This window comes from Anastrepha obliqua, chromosome 1, assembly GCF_027943255.1.
Source record: "Anastrepha obliqua isolate idAnaObli1 chromosome 1, idAnaObli1_1.0, whole genome shotgun sequence".
Taxonomy (NCBI): Eukaryota; Metazoa; Arthropoda; class Insecta; order Diptera; family Tephritidae; genus Anastrepha; species Anastrepha obliqua.
The window spans coordinates 59,736,248-59,755,976 of record NC_072892.1 but is presented as its reverse complement, the minus strand read 5'-3'; the positions used below and the strand labels follow the sequence as shown (position 1 = coordinate 59,755,976).

The 19,729-nt window shown below is 37.5% G+C and overlaps 2 protein-coding genes across 2 annotated transcripts; both read left to right on the top strand.

The window, feature by feature from the left end:
• Positions 1-11,394, top strand: LOC129240086 (putative odorant receptor 85d). Its single transcript, XM_054875582.1, has 4 exons — positions 1-851; positions 927-1,128; positions 4,501-4,656; positions 11,338-11,394. The coding sequence occupies exons 1-4, from the start codon at positions 1-3 to the stop codon at positions 11,392-11,394; spliced, it is 1,266 nt and encodes a 421-aa protein (XP_054731557.1).
• A 6,238-nt stretch (positions 11,395-17,632) lies between these two features.
• LOC129253091 (putative odorant receptor 85d) lies at positions 17,633-18,915 on the top strand. Its single transcript, XM_054891339.1, has 4 exons — positions 17,633-18,279; positions 18,337-18,538; positions 18,623-18,778; positions 18,844-18,915. Exons 1-4 carry the CDS (start codon positions 17,633-17,635, stop codon positions 18,913-18,915), a joined length of 1,077 nt encoding a protein of 358 aa, XP_054747314.1.
• Positions 18,916-19,729: the final 814 nt, after the last annotated feature.

Genomic DNA, 19,729 nt, shown 5'->3' with positions numbered 1-19,729 from the left:
ATGTCGTCGAAAATAGTCACTTTTGGCGCATTCATTAATCGAGCCAATTTCTGGTACAAAGCAAATGGACTTGTGGCCTACGATGATGTGTACGACGATGAACCAGCGGAAAAGTCAACAAAGAAAGGCATAGCAGCATCACGCGTACGTCTACGTCAACTTTTCTGCTTCATCACCATTCTCAATATGCACATGGAGCTGCTCTCAGAAATTGGGTTCGTTGTTGCTACTTTTGTGGAAAATGCAGATTTCTTGCAAGCAGCCACAAATTTGTGCTATATAGGTTTCGTTGGAATGGCAGTAATTAAAACTTGGAGTAATATACGACAACGTGCACAGATAAATGTTCTTCTGCAAAAATTATACGAAATATATCCAAAGCACGCCGCAGATCAACTCGAATACGATCTACCAAGACATCTCGATCAATACAAACGAATCAGTTTTATATTCGTTTTCATACACTTCTGTGGGGTTTGGGGCTACAATATCCGACCGCCAATAAATTATTTAATTTCCAAGTATTGGCTGCAGCAAGGAACCTGGGAACGAGCATTACCCTATTATAGCTGGGCACCTTTTAAGTGGCAAGACAATTGGCTTTATTTTCCGTTTTATTTCCTCGTAGTATATGCGAGCCAAGCTTCTTTTGCTGGTTATGTGGCTAATGATTTGTTATTATGTGCCACAACAGCTCAGCTAATAATGCATTTTCGGAAATTGGCTAACACCATTGAGCAATATAAGGTTGGTGGTAGCCAAAGTGAGGTGCAAGTTGTACAAAATCAGCAGGACGAAAAAGATTTGCGCTTCTTGTGTTCCGTCGTTTTTTATCATTCCAAAGCACTGGAGTGAGTTCGTGGATTAATTTTTCATAGTTAAAAGTTTAAATGTAAACCATATTTTTTATTTTACTACCTTTGCAGGCTTTGTGAGCTAATAAACGAAATATTTGGGACGCAAACACTGGTCAACTTCATCTCGACTTCTTTCGTGATGTGCTTTTTGGCTTTTCAATTTGTCATTGGCGTGCCGCTTGATGAACTAATTATGCTGGTTTTGTATATGGTGTGCTCGCTCTTTCAAATCTGTATGATTTGCAGCTATGGACAAGAGCTCATAACGACGGTAAGTAAGACGCACTGTGTTAAATAACTGTAGCACTAGGACTTGTCAAGTTTCAAACTTTGTGCAAATTGGAAAAAAATTCAACAAATTTCCATGAAAGTTTCGCAATTTTACATCAAAATCAGAATAAAGTGGAGGCCGCCGCCGAATGGGTTGGTGCGTAACTACCATTCGGAAATGCGCAGGTTTAAATATCCGTGCATGAAACACCAAATAATAGATAATAGTTTTTTCTAATAGCGGTCGCCCTTCGGCAGGCAATGGCAAACCTCCGAGTGTATTTCTGATTTGAAAAAGCTCCTCACGAAAAACATTTGCCGTTCGGAGTCAGCTTAAAACAGTAAATCGATCCCTCCATTTGTGTAACAACATCAAGACGCACACCACAAATAAAGGGTGCTAGCGTTAATTATATACAGATAATTGATACAGATAAGATTTTTTTGTAAAGTCAATTCTCAATATAAAAAACGAAAAAGCGTTCACTCATTTCAGTGTAATGCAAAGAAAAGTAAAAACATAGAGAGAATTGACGTCGCAGCTTTAATGATGCAATTAAAAGTAAGCAACTATTTATAACTAATTTTTAAAATTTTAAGGTATTTAGTACTTTGATGGATATCATTTTTTATCAATTACAGCTTGAAGTCTACGTGGCAAGAGGTCAACCAATTTTTTTGTGTATTCTGAACTAATTTGCTTGCACTTATCATGTATCGCTGACCACAAATTTTCGATGGCGTTCAAATACGGTGATTGTGCAGTAGTTTCAACAATGTGTGTCATTTATATATAATATTAACAATTTTTGTATTATTTGTGCCTTGTGCCTAGGGTCGTTATCTTAATAAGAACGAAAGTCATCTTCAATTTGTAATTTTCTAGGGACTAGAACCACATTTTCTGGCAGAAATTTTAAATAATCCTATTTGCTCATTGTTTCTTCGTTAAAGATCAAATTTCCAACTTCATCAGATGACCTGCATGCCCAAAACCATAACGTTGTCATCGCCGTGTTTTATAGGAGCTCGCAAATTTTGGAGTTTGACCTCCGTAAGGCACCTGGCAAGTGATCCACATAAGTTAATATTTACCTCGTCTCCAAAAAGTACGGTCCTCCAAAATACTCTGTTCCTATTTAGATGGTCACGCGCAAGCTGCAAACTTTTAGTTCTATTTCTTGCACTTGCGAAAGGTTTATTACGTCATTTAAATTTTATTCTGTCAGTATATCTATATCAAACAGTTTCTGGATGGTAGGTCTTACCTAAATCATTTTTAGCCATTTCACTTAACTTTGGAGTGCTTGTTGCTGGATTTTTCTTCCCTTGGCGCACTAACCAATTACATCCTTTTTCTGTGTTTTATTTACCACACGATTTTCACCCATAAGGCGCTCAATGATGTGCTGAGCTGTTGCCGAACTTAAATGCACAATCTCAGCTGTTTTACGATACGATATTCCTTTTTTGAAATACTCCAAAACTAACACAAGCTTTTCTATCGAAGTACGCGGTCCCATGGCTAAAAAAACAAACGTACATAATATTTAATATTGCTTTTTGGGGTTAGGGGTAGTCAGGGACCCGAAATAATGATGATTTTCAATCATATTTTTTGCTAGTCAATTGCTTTATTTTACAAAAATAAAAGCATGCATTAATACATCATGTCTCGACTTGACTTCAGCAAAATCAAAAAAAAAAAATTGTAAAATTTATCGCTGTTTCTTCTCACCCATTTCTCCAGGAGTCCCTTGCGGTGATCAACAGAAGTCCTCGGAGATTCAACTAAGCGCCCGAGCGCCCATTGTTAATTGTTGAATAACTCGAAAAGAATTTTTCGGATTCACTTCAAATTTTCACACAATTCGAGTATTAAGATATTATTCTTTTAGAAAATGTAGAACAAAAAAATTCAATTTATTGAAAATTCTTAGGGGTACTAACCCTTTTTGTCAAATTCACTCTACAAACTCTCGCATACGAAATATTCGTTTGTTGATACTTGTGCCGGGAAGAGCGGTACTTTTAACTAAAGGGTGTTTTTTTAGAGGTTAGGTTTTCAAGATGAAATAAAACGTATATAATTTAATGTTATGGCCAAGAATTTAGCTTTATTATAAAGATAAGGGTTTGCCATTATATTTTAAAACCGATTTTGGGCAAGTGGCCGCCGCGGCTGGCTCGAATAAATTCCAGCCGAGAGGCCGAATTTTCGACCACTTTTTGCAGCAATTGGGGCCGTATGTCAGCAATAACGCGCCGAATATTGTCTTCCAAGACGTCAATCGTCTCGGGCTTATCTGAGTAGACAAGCGACTTCACATAGCCCCACAAGAAATAGTCCAGCGGTGTTATATCGCACGATCTTGGAGGCCACGCCACAGGTCCTCGGCGCGAGATAATGCGCTCACCAAAAGTTTCCTTCAATAAATCGATTGTTGCGTTGGCTGTATGGCATGTAGCGCCGTCTTGTTGGAACCAAAGGTCGTCCACATCAACATCGTCCAATTCAGGCACGAAAAAGTCATTAATCATGGCTCTATAGCGCTCTCCATTGACGGCTTCATTTTTAAAGAAATATGGACCAATGATTCCCTCTGCCCATAGAGCACACCAAAAGTGAGCTTCATCGCTGAACAAACTTTTCTTGCGATGCGTCGCGCGAACCGAACCATTATTTTCGTAATAAATTAGCACGATTTGCAAACGTTGTTCAGGTGTAAGTCTATTCATTATGAAATGGCAAACCAAACTGAGCATAAATCAAGTGACAGCTGTCAAAAAGACCATCTACAAAAAAAGTAGTGCCAACTTGAAAACCTAACCTCTAAAAAAACACCCTTTACATCATTTAAGCTGCGGCGTGAATTCTCTGTATGTTTTTTTTTTTTTGTTTTTTGCATTACCGTGAAATTAGTGGACATTTTTTTGTATTTTATGTTACGAAATGAAATAAAACAAAATAAATAAAATATCTGCATGCTTCGTTTTTGCATTTTCGCAAATTATTATGGCGAATACCATGTAAATTATGTGAAAAAATACAGTGCAGATTTTCGACACAATTAGTCCAGTAAATCCAAATGTTATTACTAGTAGACTTGAATGTTATGGAGATCGAAAAAAAGTCACACCCCGTCCATCCATCTACTATTACCAGGTTATATCTCTCATTGTCTATGAGTTTGTTTAAACCCAAAAATAAACAGTTAGTCCAAAATAAATTACTAAAGTTACTTAAAGTGCGACCCGAACCTAATTTTGCACTTCCTATAATATAAAATGTTTACAACAAAATAAATTTGTAGCAATTATTTAATACTTTTTTTATTTTTACTAATTTTTTAATTCCGTTCTTTTGCAAAAGAGTGAAAATATAGGTCACGCCGTGTATAATCACAATTGGCTTGTTGCCGATATTCGCTACAAGAAAACAATGACGATGATTATACAACGCGCCCAAAAGCCGGCTATGCTAAGAGCCACATCGTTTGTAGATGTGAAAATGGAAACTGTAACTGATGTGAGTAAAAAATGTTGAGGTTTATTTAAAATCTATAATGCAAATTTTGGTTTTTTTTTTTGTTTTGGAAGATAGATTTAATAATAACTTTACTGATTTAAACTTCAAAAGTAACATTTACGTTCCAAATTTTTTTCGAAAATATCAATACAACTGCCTCCCATTGGTTGTGTAATTACAGTTTTTAAACATTTTTATGCAGACTTTTTAAGTTTAAACCCTTGATTTATCTGAGCTGATTTGCTGGAGGAAATATTTTTAAAAACGGATTTTATTTATAAAAAAACTAGATGTTTGAAGGTATTTTCAAATCAGTCCACAAAAATACTAATAGTTTTGCAAAATATTTTGAGGGAAGTCTTACTTACTTACTTATGTGGCGCTACAACCATCCGGCTTTGTCCGAATCCAAAATAGCGCACCAGCTGTTTCTATCCTGCCCTCGTTGAGGCCAGTTGGAAATCTTGAGTGAAGAAAGGTTCGGCAGCTCTTCGTGCTTTCAATGGAGATGTGGTCTTCCTCTTCAATGTCTCATTTTTTTGGTACCGTGTCGTAAATTCGCCTCGCAGGAGCATCTTCTTGCATACGGCTGACAAGGCCTAGCCAGCGTAGCCGTTGTATTTTTACACGCTTGAATATGTCCATGTCCCTAGATAGCTCCTATGACTCGCGGTTCCACCGTACGCGGTACTCTTCAGTAAACCACATGGTGCCAAAGATCTTACGTAGAATTTTTCTCTTGAAGGCTTTCAAAACTTTTTCATCTGCTGTTGACATAGTCCATTCTTCTGCGCCATATAGCAGGACGGGAATGATGCGCGTTTTGTAGAGTGTCAGTTGGGGCCTTCGAGAGAGAGCTCGATTGGCTACTGAGGCCAAAGTGACACCCCTTGGCAAGAGCTATTCTCCGTTTGATCTCCAGGCTGTAATCATTTCTGTTGTGAATGATAATCCCAAGGTAGACAAAGTCCTTCCCAACCTCGAATTGTTGGTTGTCAACTCTGATATATTGTCGAAGAAGCGAAGACTCCTTGTGTGTTGACTGCAGTTAATTTGTTTCGCCCTCATTCAGTACAAGACCCAGATTGCTCGCTTCTCTCACCTTGTCTGAAAACTAGCTTGGTATCGAACGGCTCGAAGAAGTTACTTCCAATCCTGACGGTGATTCTGGTAGCGCGCAACATCATCTTAGACAGCCGTATTAATTTTGTGGGGATACCACACTCAGACATAGCGGTATAGAGGTGATTTCTATCCATGCTATCAAAGGCGACTTTGAAATTGAGAAAAAGATGGTGTGTGTCGAGATGTTTTTTATGGGTTTTCACCAGGATTTGACTCTTGTAAAGATCTGATCTATGCTGGACTTACGAGGTCTGAAGTCGCACTGATAACACCTAGCCAGTTTGTTGACGATGGCCTCCTTCCTCTCACACAATACTCTCATCCGGATATTATATGCGATGTTAAGCAGACTTATCCCGCGGTATTTTGCGCAGATTACAGGATCACCCCTCTCATGTAGTGGGCAAAGCACACTCAGGATTCAGTCGCTTGGCATGGTCTCATTCGACCATAGTCTGCAAAGGAGTGGATGCATGCGATTTGTCAGTTCTAAGCGTCCAGCGAACCTTGGCTGTGACAAGGTAATGATCCGAGTCGTGATCTCGTTGACTGATCTGGAGATAACCAGATATCTATGTGTCGATCAGCCTCATACCGTTGTCGGTAGTTTCGTCCTGAAGGCTAAATTTTACGACGGTTGAGCCAAAGACATCTTCCTTGCCAGCTCTGACGTTAAAGTCATCAGGCACGTGGCGGAGGCAGTAGTCGTAGATGTCTTCTAGGCTTTCGTAGAAGTGTTCTTTGGTCTCATCGTCTAACTTTAACCTGGAGTATGGAACTGGGAGACAAGTTGGCGCAGGCTCTGGCCTACTGCAACGCCTACTCCGAATTCTTGCTTCGTTTAATGATAGCTGTAGTAGAAGTCACAGGAAGGCTTTTAGAGTATACCTGCCCGGCCCATCGCATTTCTCGGAGTGCAATGAAGATCAGCCTTGTATTCGTTGAGTGCTGGTTGATAGCGGCACCCGGTATGTGGAAAGTTCTGACGTTCCAGGTGCGTATGCTCAAATCGTTGACCTTATAGCTAAAGCGGGGGGCGTCATCAAACGAAGGAGTCCTTGGAGGTATTTCGATCTTTCGTTAGAGTGATTTTCTACAAGAAACAAAGAGAGAGAGTAGTACACCCTAATGTACATAGTTTTCCTAAGCACTTGAAATATTTTAAATTACTTTTTTTTTTTGACGTGATAACGTCTTATAATTCGATTTAACAGGCTGCACGCACGAAAAAATGTGTCGTTACCTTGCTCATTACTGTTCATATGTAGTTACCTTGCTCATATTAGTGTTACCTTGCTCATTACTGTTCATATGTAGTTACCTTGCTCATATTAGTGTTACCTTGCTCATATGTAGTTACCTTGCTCATTGCATTGAATGAACTGCAAGCGAAAGAGCGGAAGGAACGACAAAGCAAACAAAGCAAACGAACGGCAACGTTCGACATCTTGCTCTCCCCTACTTAAGTGAGCGTATATATGTATGTATGTATATGCGCATATGTACATATATAAATTCACGTATTTGTATTGGCATATGCCTTCTTATTGATTATTATTATTTTGATTTACTTGAAGAATTTCAAATAAAACCAAGTTTGTTAATAATACCTGTTGTTTTAATGTAATTATTATTATTTTTTTATTATATCTGAAGGAAAAAATGTATGGTAATATTTACCATATCTATACTAATATTATAAAGAGGAAAACTTTGTTTGTTTGGTTGTAATGAATAGGCTCAAAAACTACTGGACCGATTTTAAAAATTCTTTCACCATTCGAAAGCTACATCACGAGTAACAAGGATTATATTTTATTTTGGAAATAGGGCTCGAGATATAGGTCAAAACGTGGACCCGGGTAACCTTCGGATGTGTATGTACAATATGGGTATCAAATGGAAGCTGTTGGTGAATGCTTTAGTTCAGAGTATTTCCATCCGCTCCGTGACTAGGGTCTCGAGATAGAGACCAAAACGTGGACCCTAGAATGTGTTTGTACAATATGGATATCAAATGAAAGCTGTTGATAAGTGCTTTAATAGGGGGTAATTTTCATACCTATTGATGACTAGGGTCTGGAAATATATGCCAAAACGTGGACCCGCCGTGTCTTTGCACCGAATTAAACCAAACTTACACACATTGTTAAGGAGGTATTGAAGATGGTTTCCGTATTGTTTGGGTACATATTGGTAGATATGGTCTCGAGATATAGGTCAAAACGTGGACCCGGGTAACCTTCGGATGTGTATGTACAATATGGGTATCAAATGGAAGCTGTTGGTGAAAGCTTTAGTTCAGAGTATTTCCATCCGTTCCGTGACTAGGGTCTCGAGATAGAGACCAAAACGTGGACCCTAGAATGTGTTTGTACAATATGGATATCAAATGAAAGCTGTTGATAAGTGCTTTAATACGGGGTAATTTTCATACCTATTGATGACTAGGGTCTCGAAATATATGCCAAAACGTGGACCCGCCGTGTCTTTGAACCGAATTAAACCAAACTTACACACATTGTTAAGTAGGTATTGAAGATGATTTCCGTATAGTTTGAATACCTATTGGTAGATAGGATCTCGAGATATAGGTCAAAACGTTGACCCGGGTAACCTTCGGATGTGTATGTACAATATGGGTATCAAATGGAAGCTGTTGGTGAATGCTTTAGTTCAGAGTATTTCCATCTGCTCCGTGACTAGGGTCTCGAGATAGAGACCAAAACGTGGACCCTAGAATGTGTTTGTACAATATGGATGTCAAATGAAAGCTGTTGATAAGTGCTTTAATACGGTGTAATTTTCATACCTATTGATGACTAGGGTCTCGAAATATATGCCAAAACGTGGACCCGCCGTGTTTTTGAACCGAATTAAACCAAACTTACACACATTGTTAAGTAGGTATTGAAGATGATTTCCGTATAGTTTGAATACCTATTGGTAGATAGGATCTCGAGATATAGGTCAAAACGTTGACCCGGGTAACCTTCGGATGTGTATGTACAATATGGGTATCAAATGGAAGCTGTTGGTGAATGCTTTAGTTCAGAGTATTTCCATCTGCTCCGTGACTAGGGTCTCGAGATAGAGACCAAAACGTGGACCCTAGAATGTGTTTGTACAATATGGATATCAAATGAAAGCTGTTGATAAGTGCTTTAATACGGTGTAATTTTCATACCTATTGATGACTAGGGTCTCGAAATATATGCCAAAACGTGGACCCGCCGTGTCTTTGAACCGAATTAAACCAAACTTACAAACATTGTTAAGTAGGTATTGAAGATGATTTCCGTATAGTTTGAATACCTATTGGTAGATAGGATCTCGAGATATAGGTCAAAACGTTGACCCGGGTAACCTTTGGTTGTGTATGTACAATATGGGTATCAAATGAAAGCTGTTGATAAGTGCTTTAATACGGGGTAATTTGTTATGTTATGTTATGTTATGTTATGTTATGTTATGTTATGTTATGTTATGTTATGTTATGTTATGTTATGTTATGTTATGTTATGTTATGTTATGTTATGTTATGTTATGTTATGTTATGTTATGTTATGTTATGTTATGTTATGTTATGTTATGTTATGTTATGTTATGTTATGTTATGTTATGTTATGTTATGTTATGTTATGTTATGTTATGTTATGTTATGTTATGTTATGTTATGTTATGTTATGTTATGTTATGTTATGTTATGTTATGTTATGTTATGTTATGTTATGTTATGTTATGTTATGTTATGTTATGTTATGTTATGTTATGTTATGTTATGTTATGTTATGTTATGTTATGTTATGTTATGTTATGTTATGTTATGTTATGTTATGTTATGTTATGTTATGTTATGTTATGTTATGTTATGTTATGTTATGTTATGTTATGTTATGTTATGTTATGTTATGTTATGTTATGTTATGTTATGTTATGTTATGTTATGTTATGTTATGTTATGTTATGTTATGTTATGTTATGTTATGTTATGTTATGTTATGTTATGTTATGTTATGTTATGTTATGTAATGTTATGTTATGTTATGTTATGTTATGTTATGTTGTGTTGTGTTATGTTATGTTATGTTATGTTATGTTATGTTATGTTATGTTATGTTAAATTATATTATGTTATGTTAATGTTAACTCATTCTCTATATCCATACAAAATATCTATCAAACAAATAAAATTAAAATTTTCTTTTGAAAATGCAACCATTCAATCAGTATTTTCTTATGACGTTATCACGTTAAGCTATCGTCAGTAAACCGACTTTACAGACAACCTCTTTTTTTTTTGTTTGAATAGTAATAAAATTGTTCTACGAATACAACTTTGCTGAATTAAGACTGTCATTGATGAAATGGTTAAGTATTTGACAAAGAAACGTCTCAATTTCTCTATGGTCAAAAAGAAATAAACTCAATCTTAAGGTGTCCACAATTACCTGGCATATTAAAACGAGTTGCAAATCTAAAACGAACTTTTTCCTGTGTCTTAACACCTACTCAATTACCTTTGATTTCGTCCCACCCTAAGAACTCTTATATTAATATCTCCATAATTTGAAGGTTATTGAAGCTTAATATTATTAAGGTAATGTTTTTCAATTTTATGTATAGAATGAGTTAGGTTGCGGTGATACTCTATAAGGGTGTAGAGGCTACCGTCTTAATCCTAGAATCCCTCTATTATACCACTGGTATGGACTCAATTTCCCCCTCTACTTCCCAATATAATAAAACTACTAAACTGAACAAATGATAAAGTACTGTTGATGACTGCAGTAGTCAGATAAACCTAGGCATAGGTTCAGCTGCAGCAATTCTGAGTTGTTTCCACTCTCGACCTCATTATTTAATATTGAGCCGCCAGTGAAGATAGCCACAGACCTTGGGTCAAAATCCTGAACGTTATCCCATTCACATCTTCTGAAATCTTTATTCGGTAGGCATGATTGCGTTATTAGCCCGAAATTTGAAGTAGCCAAAGTAGATATCAATGGGCAAAATGTAAAATTGTGTCTCACGAGCATCTTACGAGTCTTGGTTGGTGTATAAGGCAATATTCTTGTGAAAAGCGCTTAAGGGATACTGCCCTTTGTACCTTTTCCATTTTTCTCATGTACATAATATCTAATTTGCCAATGTTGCAAATAGTGGCCCCGTAGAAGAGGGAGGTACACAACCGCAGTGTTCTGCCAGAACACTTTGTGCAGTATACATAAAGTGCAACGACCACTTTTCTTGGCCTGTCTTCGATATTTCAAGTTGAGTTTACGATGTAGAATAATCTCGAGTTACTTTACCTCGGTAAAAAGTGTAACTCCCACACCATTTATTAAGGCGGGCTTGAAGCCAGATATTTTATATGTGTATATGTTGGCATAATTTTATAAATATAAAGACTTTGTTTCATTTGTGTATGAATAAATAAATAAGTGAAATGAAGCACCGAACATTTCTTCGTTGCGAGCTGATTTCGCTTTTAATATTTATTTAATTTTATTTAAATTTATTTATTTTATAAATGTATTTCTATTTATCTTTCAGTTACTACAATTGTCCTACAAGTTCTTCGCCCTTATACGAACAATGTACGTTCGATAAAAACTAAGTCGCAGTTAAAACTCATTAGAAAATAAATGAAGACCTCGATTCTATTGACACAGACACACAGAGGAGTTAAATATTAGGTATTTCAATGTATTTTTCAACCCCATAAAATACCGGGATTGCACGCAAACAATACTAGTCATTTCGGGATTTGTAATTTCTAAAGCGGCATATGAAATGGAGGCAGAAAGTCCCTTTTAATAGCAAAACGCAACATTGGCTTTAACTTTTTAGAAAATATGCACACGTTTGAATGTTTTTTTTTTTTGTGTTTTGTTTTTTTTTTGGTATAAAAAAGCGACATAAGTACAGGGTGGGCCAAATAAGACCTACTAATGTTAAACACAAATAACTTTTGCAATAATCATTTATATTGGTTAATTGTTTTTATACATTAAATATATTTTATGGAAATTATGTATGAAATATTACATCAGACAAATGTAGACCATTTTTCTCGATACAAAAATTGGCTCTTTTTAACGCGTTTTCCATTACAGCACATAATGTTTCTGGTTGAAGGCTCAGTATTTCGTCTCGAACATTTTGCTTCAGCTGTCTAATCGTCTCTGGTTTCTTAAGATACACTTTGTCTTTTAAATATCCCTATAAAAAGAAGTCGGGCGCAGTCAAATCTGGCGAACGAGGTGGCCAAGGGAAGTCTGAATTTTTGGAAATTAGACGTTCGCCAAAAAGTTTCACGCAGCAGGTCCATAGTTTACCTAGCAGTATGCGCAGTTGCTCGATCTTGTTGAAACCACAAATTAGGATACTGCTCCGCCATTGACCGCAAAAAGTTTTCAATCAATGTTCTGTAAGAAGCTCCTGAAATCGATTCCGGCGTTTCTTCCTCATTTTCGAAGAAGTTTGGACCGATAACTCTAGTGACCATGAACACCGCTCCAAACAGTACATTTAGATGGGTGCAACTGATGTTGGCGTATTATCCTTGGATTTTCAGAGCCCCATCATCTACAGTTTTGTTTGTTGACATAACCATAACAATTAATCGTTGACAAGAATAGAAAAACTCGATCACTTTGCCGCGTTGTGTTTTACTGTAGGGTTCCATAATAATTTTCCAACCATTCAATTATAACCTACAAAAAGAGAAAAATAAATATGTTAAAAAATAAAAAAGGTGATTTGTGCTTAACATTTATTATTATTATTATTATATCTTATTTGGCACACCCTGTAGTATAGAAGCAACGTAAGTAATTGCACTGGCTTGCCTGTTTTTTTATTTTAGCATAAATTAATATTTCTTAAAACCTGTTACTTTCCGCTTAATTCGCTGAAATCGTAGGATGTTAAAAAATATATGAACTTCTTTCTTTTAACCAAAAAATACATTTGTTTACTTTCTCCGCTTTTTTAATCGATATTTTTTCGACATATCTTAAGTAAGTTCAATGCAAACATCATTCTATCGTTACCACTGAAATTATATTGACTTAAAGTTAAAGTGAATATTTAGAACCCATTTATGTATCATTTATTATGTAGAAGGAGAGCTTCTCAAACAATATTAATGGAATTTCTTTCGAGTTATGTAAGTTGTGGCAAAATAATGAATACCTAACACTTTTAGTACCGAGCGAAAGGATCGTGTCTAAGCGAAGAATACCGAGCCGAACGGCGCATAAGCAGAGGTTTGCAAAAATGCTTGTAAAAGCGAAAGTAGAAGTGATATTAAAAAAATTTAAGAAGCGGCATATTGCGAGATAAACGGAGAATAAAACGACGCCAGTTATGTTTACATACAGTCTGTGTCAGAAAAAAGGAACCGCGATTATTCATCAAGTATAAAAGATATATATTTAAAAATTTTTTACATGAAAGTATGTACAAAACTACGTTGTCGAGTATAGCCTGGCATCTTCTTCATGCTTTGAACCAGCTTTTCTGCGTATCTCGTTGACAAACAGGACTAGATTTTGGGAACTTGACGCGCGAGTTGCTTTAAATCATGGACTGGCTTTCCGGCAAGATGCGTTTTCATAGTTCCTCACACATTTTCAATTGGGCTTGCCGTCTGGGGACTGGGAAAGCCAGTCCAATACTGTGACTGTTGTTTTGTTGTTTCTCAATGTGTTTTCTAAGAGCAATGGTTTTGATGATGTGGGACTGTAGCATATGTTCGCCTCCTTCAGTCGACATTCGATGGTGTTGATACTCACATCTATTCCCTAGATACGTAGGCACAAAGTCGCTTCGCGTTTTTCTCACTCAATTTTGTTTGGTTGTGTTTACGGGAAAGTTTCTAACGACACTAACCTGAGTTAGCACTGGCGTCGTAGCCCTTGAGTGGGACTATTACGCAGCAAAAAGCAGGACGAAATATATATTGAAGTTACAAGAAAACAACCGGTTATTTTCTTCTGACACAGACTGTATATATTGAAAATTAAATTTTTCCAAAAATGTAGCAACAAAACTAAAAAAATGTGTCGCTGCTAATTGTGTGTCTATGAAAACGTTGATGGGTTTTGAACACTGAACACTTGAACACTGTCTAACGGATCAGGAAAAACTGAAAAAGATACAATATTAGGTCCGCCGTGTCGATGCCCACGTGCCACTTGACTTTTCTGATAACTATCACAAACACCGTAATCGCAATCTACGGTGCAGAAAAGTTATCCCGTGTCGTCGGATATCCGAGGGATACCTCATCGGTCTAGCATATACAGATCCTCAGCACTAATCAGCATAAGAGATAACATAATGTCCATTTTTTTTTCATTTTTGTTGCAATGAATGTGAACCATCTTAACATTTTATAAAGTTATTTTGAAACACAGACCTGTTGTGATGTGTATGATAAGGTTCCAACGGAGGTACAGCGATATATGTTGTTTAAATGGTTGAGAATTTCCACTGAAATAATCCTAATTAGTGACCAGCACCATTTTATTACCACTGTCCTCGTGTAATTTTTTGTTGTTCTAAGTCAGATCCATTTCGTGAGGTCCAAGTATTGCAGCAAATTCTGTATATCGATGTCTGAGATCTCAGTACTTTGCTGCAGGAAAGGCTTACCGAAGGAGCGGAGACGTGCCCTAGCTAGCCCTGGACATTCACATAAGTAGTGGAAGCCCCTTCCGCTTGACAGCGGAACAGATGTTTGGCCGAGAGCATCCCAACAGATCATTCGTTCTTTGGATTTTATACGACGGCCATGTGTTTTTGTTGTAATACATGTAGTTAATTGCTTCCAATTTCGGCTAAAGCATGATAGTGTGAAGCAGTGGATGCTTTTAATGTGTTGAGTGGCCTCTGCTATTTCTAGTGTCGAACCTTTTCTTGATAGCTCATCCGCTATCTCATTACCCCGTATGTTTGTTTGTTTAGGCTGCGCACCCTCGATACAGCATTTCTAACCGATGTAGCGGATATAGCAAAAGAAAAAAATATGTAGCAAAATTACTCATCTTTGGTATAAATTATTTACCCAAAACACAAAAATACAAGTAAAAAAAGTTAAAAAAATTATTTTAAATTATATTAGAATTATTTAATAAAACAGAAACTAAGCAACAAAATTCCCATTAGTTATGTGAAGAAATACTAAATATTATTGAGATCGTACAAATTCTCACCCATTTTCTATTTATTGAGATCAAAGTTTAGATCGTTTTGCGAATTTCAGCAATTTAATTAATCAAGAAAATAAGTTTATATTAAGAATAGACAAAATCGATCGATAACCACGCCTACCTCCCATATAACGGTAAATTTTAAAAGCAAAAAACATCAGAAGGTGGTAACTGTGTCATAAATGTAGTAAAATTATTTAAATTGTATAGAAGTGATAAGCCCGAAAAAAGAATAGAAAATATACGAAGAGAAATATGAAAGAAAAAAATTGGAAAATAGACAATGTCACACCCTTTTTCGTATAAATGCTTCTTGGCTCCTCATCGCATGAATCTCATAAGTGGCTAGTTTAAGCTTAAACTTAAAACATTCCATTTAGATCCGACTTGAATACTATTGGGATCAGATAAAGACCACGCCCCCTTTTTACATGGTAAAATTAAATTCCCGTTCGTATCTCTGATGTTATTGGGCTATAAATACCATTGTCTATGAGTTTGTTTGATTACAAAAATGATCAGCTTGCCCAAACTAAATTTTAATGAAAGGTGCGTGGATATATACAGATCAGTTCGAATAGATTTTAGATCTTAGATATTTCAACATTTTTGTATAGTTTAGTGGATCTGTGGGGACCTCTGCTCCGTTGCAGGTTCCAGTCCAGTACCAATCTCGTGATGCTATCTGGTGGTTTTCTAAGCGTTTATGCACGGGTTTCTCATTCATTAATCTTCACAACGCGTCGTTGCTGAAGGAGTTCGGCCAGAATATTCTACAAACGATGCGAAGGCATTTGTCGACAAAAGATGGGCCGTTTGCATTTGCTCGTATACCGCCCTTGCTTGGTTTAGCCTGCAGTTGACATCTTCATCTGCTCCGCCGTTTGCCGCGATAATGCAGCCGAGCTGGCAGCAGCTTTCGACAAATTTCACCAGACTTCCATCAGACATTTTATTTCTTGCTTTATTCAGGTGGACTCTCGTAGCTTTGGTCTTGGCGATGTTGACCTCCGTGTTCGTGCTAGCGTGACTAGTCTGTCCGTCCCGCTCGCATCTCAGCGAGTTTGGGAGAGAGGAGGCAGACGTCATCGGCAAAGTCCAAGTACTCAAGATGTCTAGTGAAACCCTCTACGATGCCTCTGTTGTGCAGGATCAATCGGCTAATGACGTCATCTAGGACGATGGCGTTGAGAAGGGGACAGGAGGTGAGACGGGTCACAATCTTACCTTACGCTTGCTTTGGTGGTGAATGGGTGACTAATATTGCCATTATGTAGCAGTGCCAGTTCGGAGTTCCTTATATGCCACATGCATACATAACATAATATAATAGCAGGCGCAAAATTAATCACCCTTTCGGAAGACTTATAATTTTTGCAAATGGCGTCGTACGTGTAGATAGCTGCAATATACAACGAACAAGCAATGGACTCGTAACCAACTTTTTATTTAGTGGAAAAGTTATCCAAAAACATAAATTGCATGATTTATTTTGCGCCTCCTACATACATCCATATTTCCATATTTCCCCATGTATATCATTTTTTTAATTCTTACGTGCTTTACATTAATATATATATATATCCTAAGGTTCCACGGAGGTAGCAAAGGGCAGCGACAAATTTCGTCCATTTCCCTCTATCATGCGTCAACCTCTTAATTTCCCGGCAGTTTTTGTTGGTTTTGAATACATCAGCTTCCAGACTGATCCTCCCTGTCAGTTCTGGTCTGCCTCTACGACGGCTGCCTTGAGGGTTCCAGTCGATTGCGCTGCGGGTTATGTCGGTTTGGTCTCTCCTTAACACATGCCCGAACCAGCCTCATTTCTTTCAGAATTGGTGTCTGGTCAGAACGATTCAACAGGTCAGTGTTTGAGATCGTGTTGGGACAGAAAATTCGGAATATTTTGCGGAGACAACGATTGGTGAAAATCTGCAGCGATTGGAGCTCAGAGGCTGCAAGTTTCTAGATTTCGGAACCGTACATAAGAGCGGACTTCACGTTGAAATTAAATATTTTTATTATTGTGCGCCGCGCGATAATCGTGGAATTCCACACAAAATTTCCATCACCGAAAGTTTGCCTCCTTTTTTTTATACGGTTTTCGATGCCATCTTTTAAGCCAACCTTAGCAAAAGGAGCTCAACGTTACTGACTTGGAATAGTTAGAGTTTACACGCATCATCTTTATTATGGCAATGTCTATTTTTAAGCCTACTTCTGCGGAAGTTGCCCTACTTACGTTAATGAATTACTTAAAATCAAATGCTTATCTCTGTCTTCAAAAATTTTCCAAGTGTAAACAATTATGCGCAAATTATTTCAATTATGCCACGTGAATATATTTCCGTTTAAAAAGTGCTTAAGTGCTCACGCACCCATATATACCCGGGAGCTCATCTGCGCTGCACGCATAATCAGTCGCAATGCCTGAACATCCTGACCATCCTGTCCATTTCGAAAGCTTCAACTATCTAGCCAATATATTCTACGCCAGCTTTGGCTTGGATGCCTACGAGAAAGTGGGCGTGCAACCAACGAAAAGGGCTTTACGATTACGCCGCTTATTGCAAAAAATATATTTCATCATCGTAATTACCAATAAAAATATATGTTTGCTGAGCGAGTTTATGTATATACTTTTAGCCTTCGCAAACAATAAGAACTTCGAGGAGGCGACTAAGCTCACTTCATTTATGGGCTTCGTCATAGTCAGTGACATAAAAGTTTTTAGCATCTGGAGTCAACGTGCACGTATTGGCGCCTTAATGCGTGATCTGTACGCGCTGTATCCCAAAACTTTGGCCGAGCAGCAGTTGTACAATGTGAAAGGTGAGCTGCAACGTTATAAACGATTTGCTTATGCATTTATTTTGCTGCACGAAGTGTTAGTCTGGAGCTATAATCTCTTTCCGCTGCTCAACTATCTCATTAATGACCTTTGGTTGGGGATACGTGAAGTGATCATGGAGTTGCCCTATTATTGTTGGATGCCATTTGATTGGCGTGGTAATTGGCGCTTCTATCCGATGCTGATCCATCAAATGGGTGCCGGGCAGGCGTCTTTCTCCGGGCAATTGGCCAATGATTTGCTCCTGAGTGCTGTAGCTGTGCAACTAATTATGCACTACCGCCGACTGGCCAGGCAACTTGAAACGCATGCAGCGGGTTTGGGAAGTGATACCGAGAAGAAGCACAAGAAAAGTGCTTTGGCGTGCAGTGCGAGGGATTTGCAGTTCCTGCGTGACATTATCGTCAAACATCAGATGGTTTTGAAGTGAGTGAACATATTTGACTTTTTCAACAGTTTGCTGTGTAAATTTCTTATTTTTAGACTCTCACAGGAGTTTAATGAAATTTTTGGCATTTCATTGTTCATCAGTTTTACCTTCACCGTGCTGATCATCTGTTTTGTGCTCTTTCACATCACCATTGGCGCCAGCATTGATTCGTTACTGATGTTGGTGTTCTTTTTCTTCTGTTCGTGGGTGCAAATTTTTCTCATCTGCTATTATGCACAGGGAGTTTTAGAGGCGGTAGTTAATATTTTTCTATAAATAATAAATTTTATCTATCTAGCTTCCTCTCTCTCTCTCCCTTTCTCTCTTTAACGCTTTTAGAGTGAAAATATCAGCCAAGCTGTTTACAATCACAATTGGTATGATGCTGATTTGCGTTATAAAAAAATTATATTACTAATAATGCAACGCGCCCAAAAACCAGCCAAGTTGCAAGCTACTTCCTTAGTTACTGTCACTATGTCTACGATGACGGGTGTGGGTACCGTCTAGTTGAACTTTATGTGATTTAAGAATTAAAAAAAAAATATTTTTTTTTGCAGATGCTTCAAATAAGTTATAAGGGATTTGCCGTTATACGCACCATGTATGCACGTGAACCCAGAAAGGTTTAAAATTCAAGTTTTTATAAAGTCAAACCAAATGTAGTGTTTACAAATTACCAATAAAACGAGTCTAGAAACTCACCATAAGAAATAAATAATTAGCGCGTACACTTCTATTAGGTGTTTGGATGAGCTCCTCCTCCTATTTGTGGCATGCGTCTTGATGTTGTTCAATAATTGGAAGGACCTACAAGGCAGAACTACTCTCAGTTTCCCGTTGCCTGCCGAGGAGCGACCGCTACTAGAAAAAACTTTTTCTATAATTTTGGTGTTTAATGCACGAAGACTCAAACCTCGCACTCCCGAATAGTAGTCACGCACCAGTCCATTCGGCGGCTGAGAATCACCATACTAATTTATAATAGAAAGAACTTAAAATGATAATTCATCATGAACCGCTTTAAATCCCCGAAACTATTGAATTATTTCCAAAATCTGTATTGAAACAGATCGCATAAGAAAAATCTCAGGTCATTTAGAGAAAATATTTTACTTTTCATTTTACTCCCCGCTCACATTGTTCCAGTAGCCCTTCAGCCTAGGAATTCGAACTGCACTGGGAATTGAACACAGTGATTAGATTGGTGATCTACTTTTCAACCCAGTGCGGGATTTCCAGTGCAATTGAAGTCATGTAAACGGAGGGAAAGGTTTTTTCTAATACCGAGGGGCTGTAAATGTTAAACTTCCGAGAGTATTTCTGCCATGAAAACCCTACTCATAAAAACAATCTCCCGTTCGAAGGCATCATAAAAGGCAAACCCCTCCATTTTTTTAACAACATCAATACGCACGTAACAAATTGAAAGAGAAACTCGACCAA

Bases quoted from the DNA above. Each gene is read 5' to 3' on its own strand.
- LOC129253091 (XM_054891339.1), top strand. From the start codon at position 17,633: ATGTATATACTTTTAGCCTTCGCAAACAATAAGAACTTCGAGGAGGCG. The intron at 18,539-18,622 runs GTAGTTAATATT...TAACGCTTTTAG, and splicing joins CACAGGGAGTTTTAGAGGCG to AGTGAAAATATCAGCCAAGC. The intron at 18,779-18,843 runs GTGGGTACCGTC...TTTTTTTTGCAG, and splicing joins CTATGTCTACGATGACGGGT to ATGCTTCAAATAAGTTATAA.
- LOC129240086 (XM_054875582.1), top strand. From the start codon at position 1: ATGTCGTCGAAAATAGTCACTTTTGGCGCATTCATTAATCGAGCCAAT. The intron at 852-926 runs GTGAGTTCGTGG...CTACCTTTGCAG, and splicing joins TATCATTCCAAAGCACTGGA to GCTTTGTGAGCTAATAAACG. The intron at 4,657-11,337 runs GTGAGTAAAAAA...TTTATCTTTCAG, and splicing joins AAATGGAAACTGTAACTGAT to TTACTACAATTGTCCTACAA.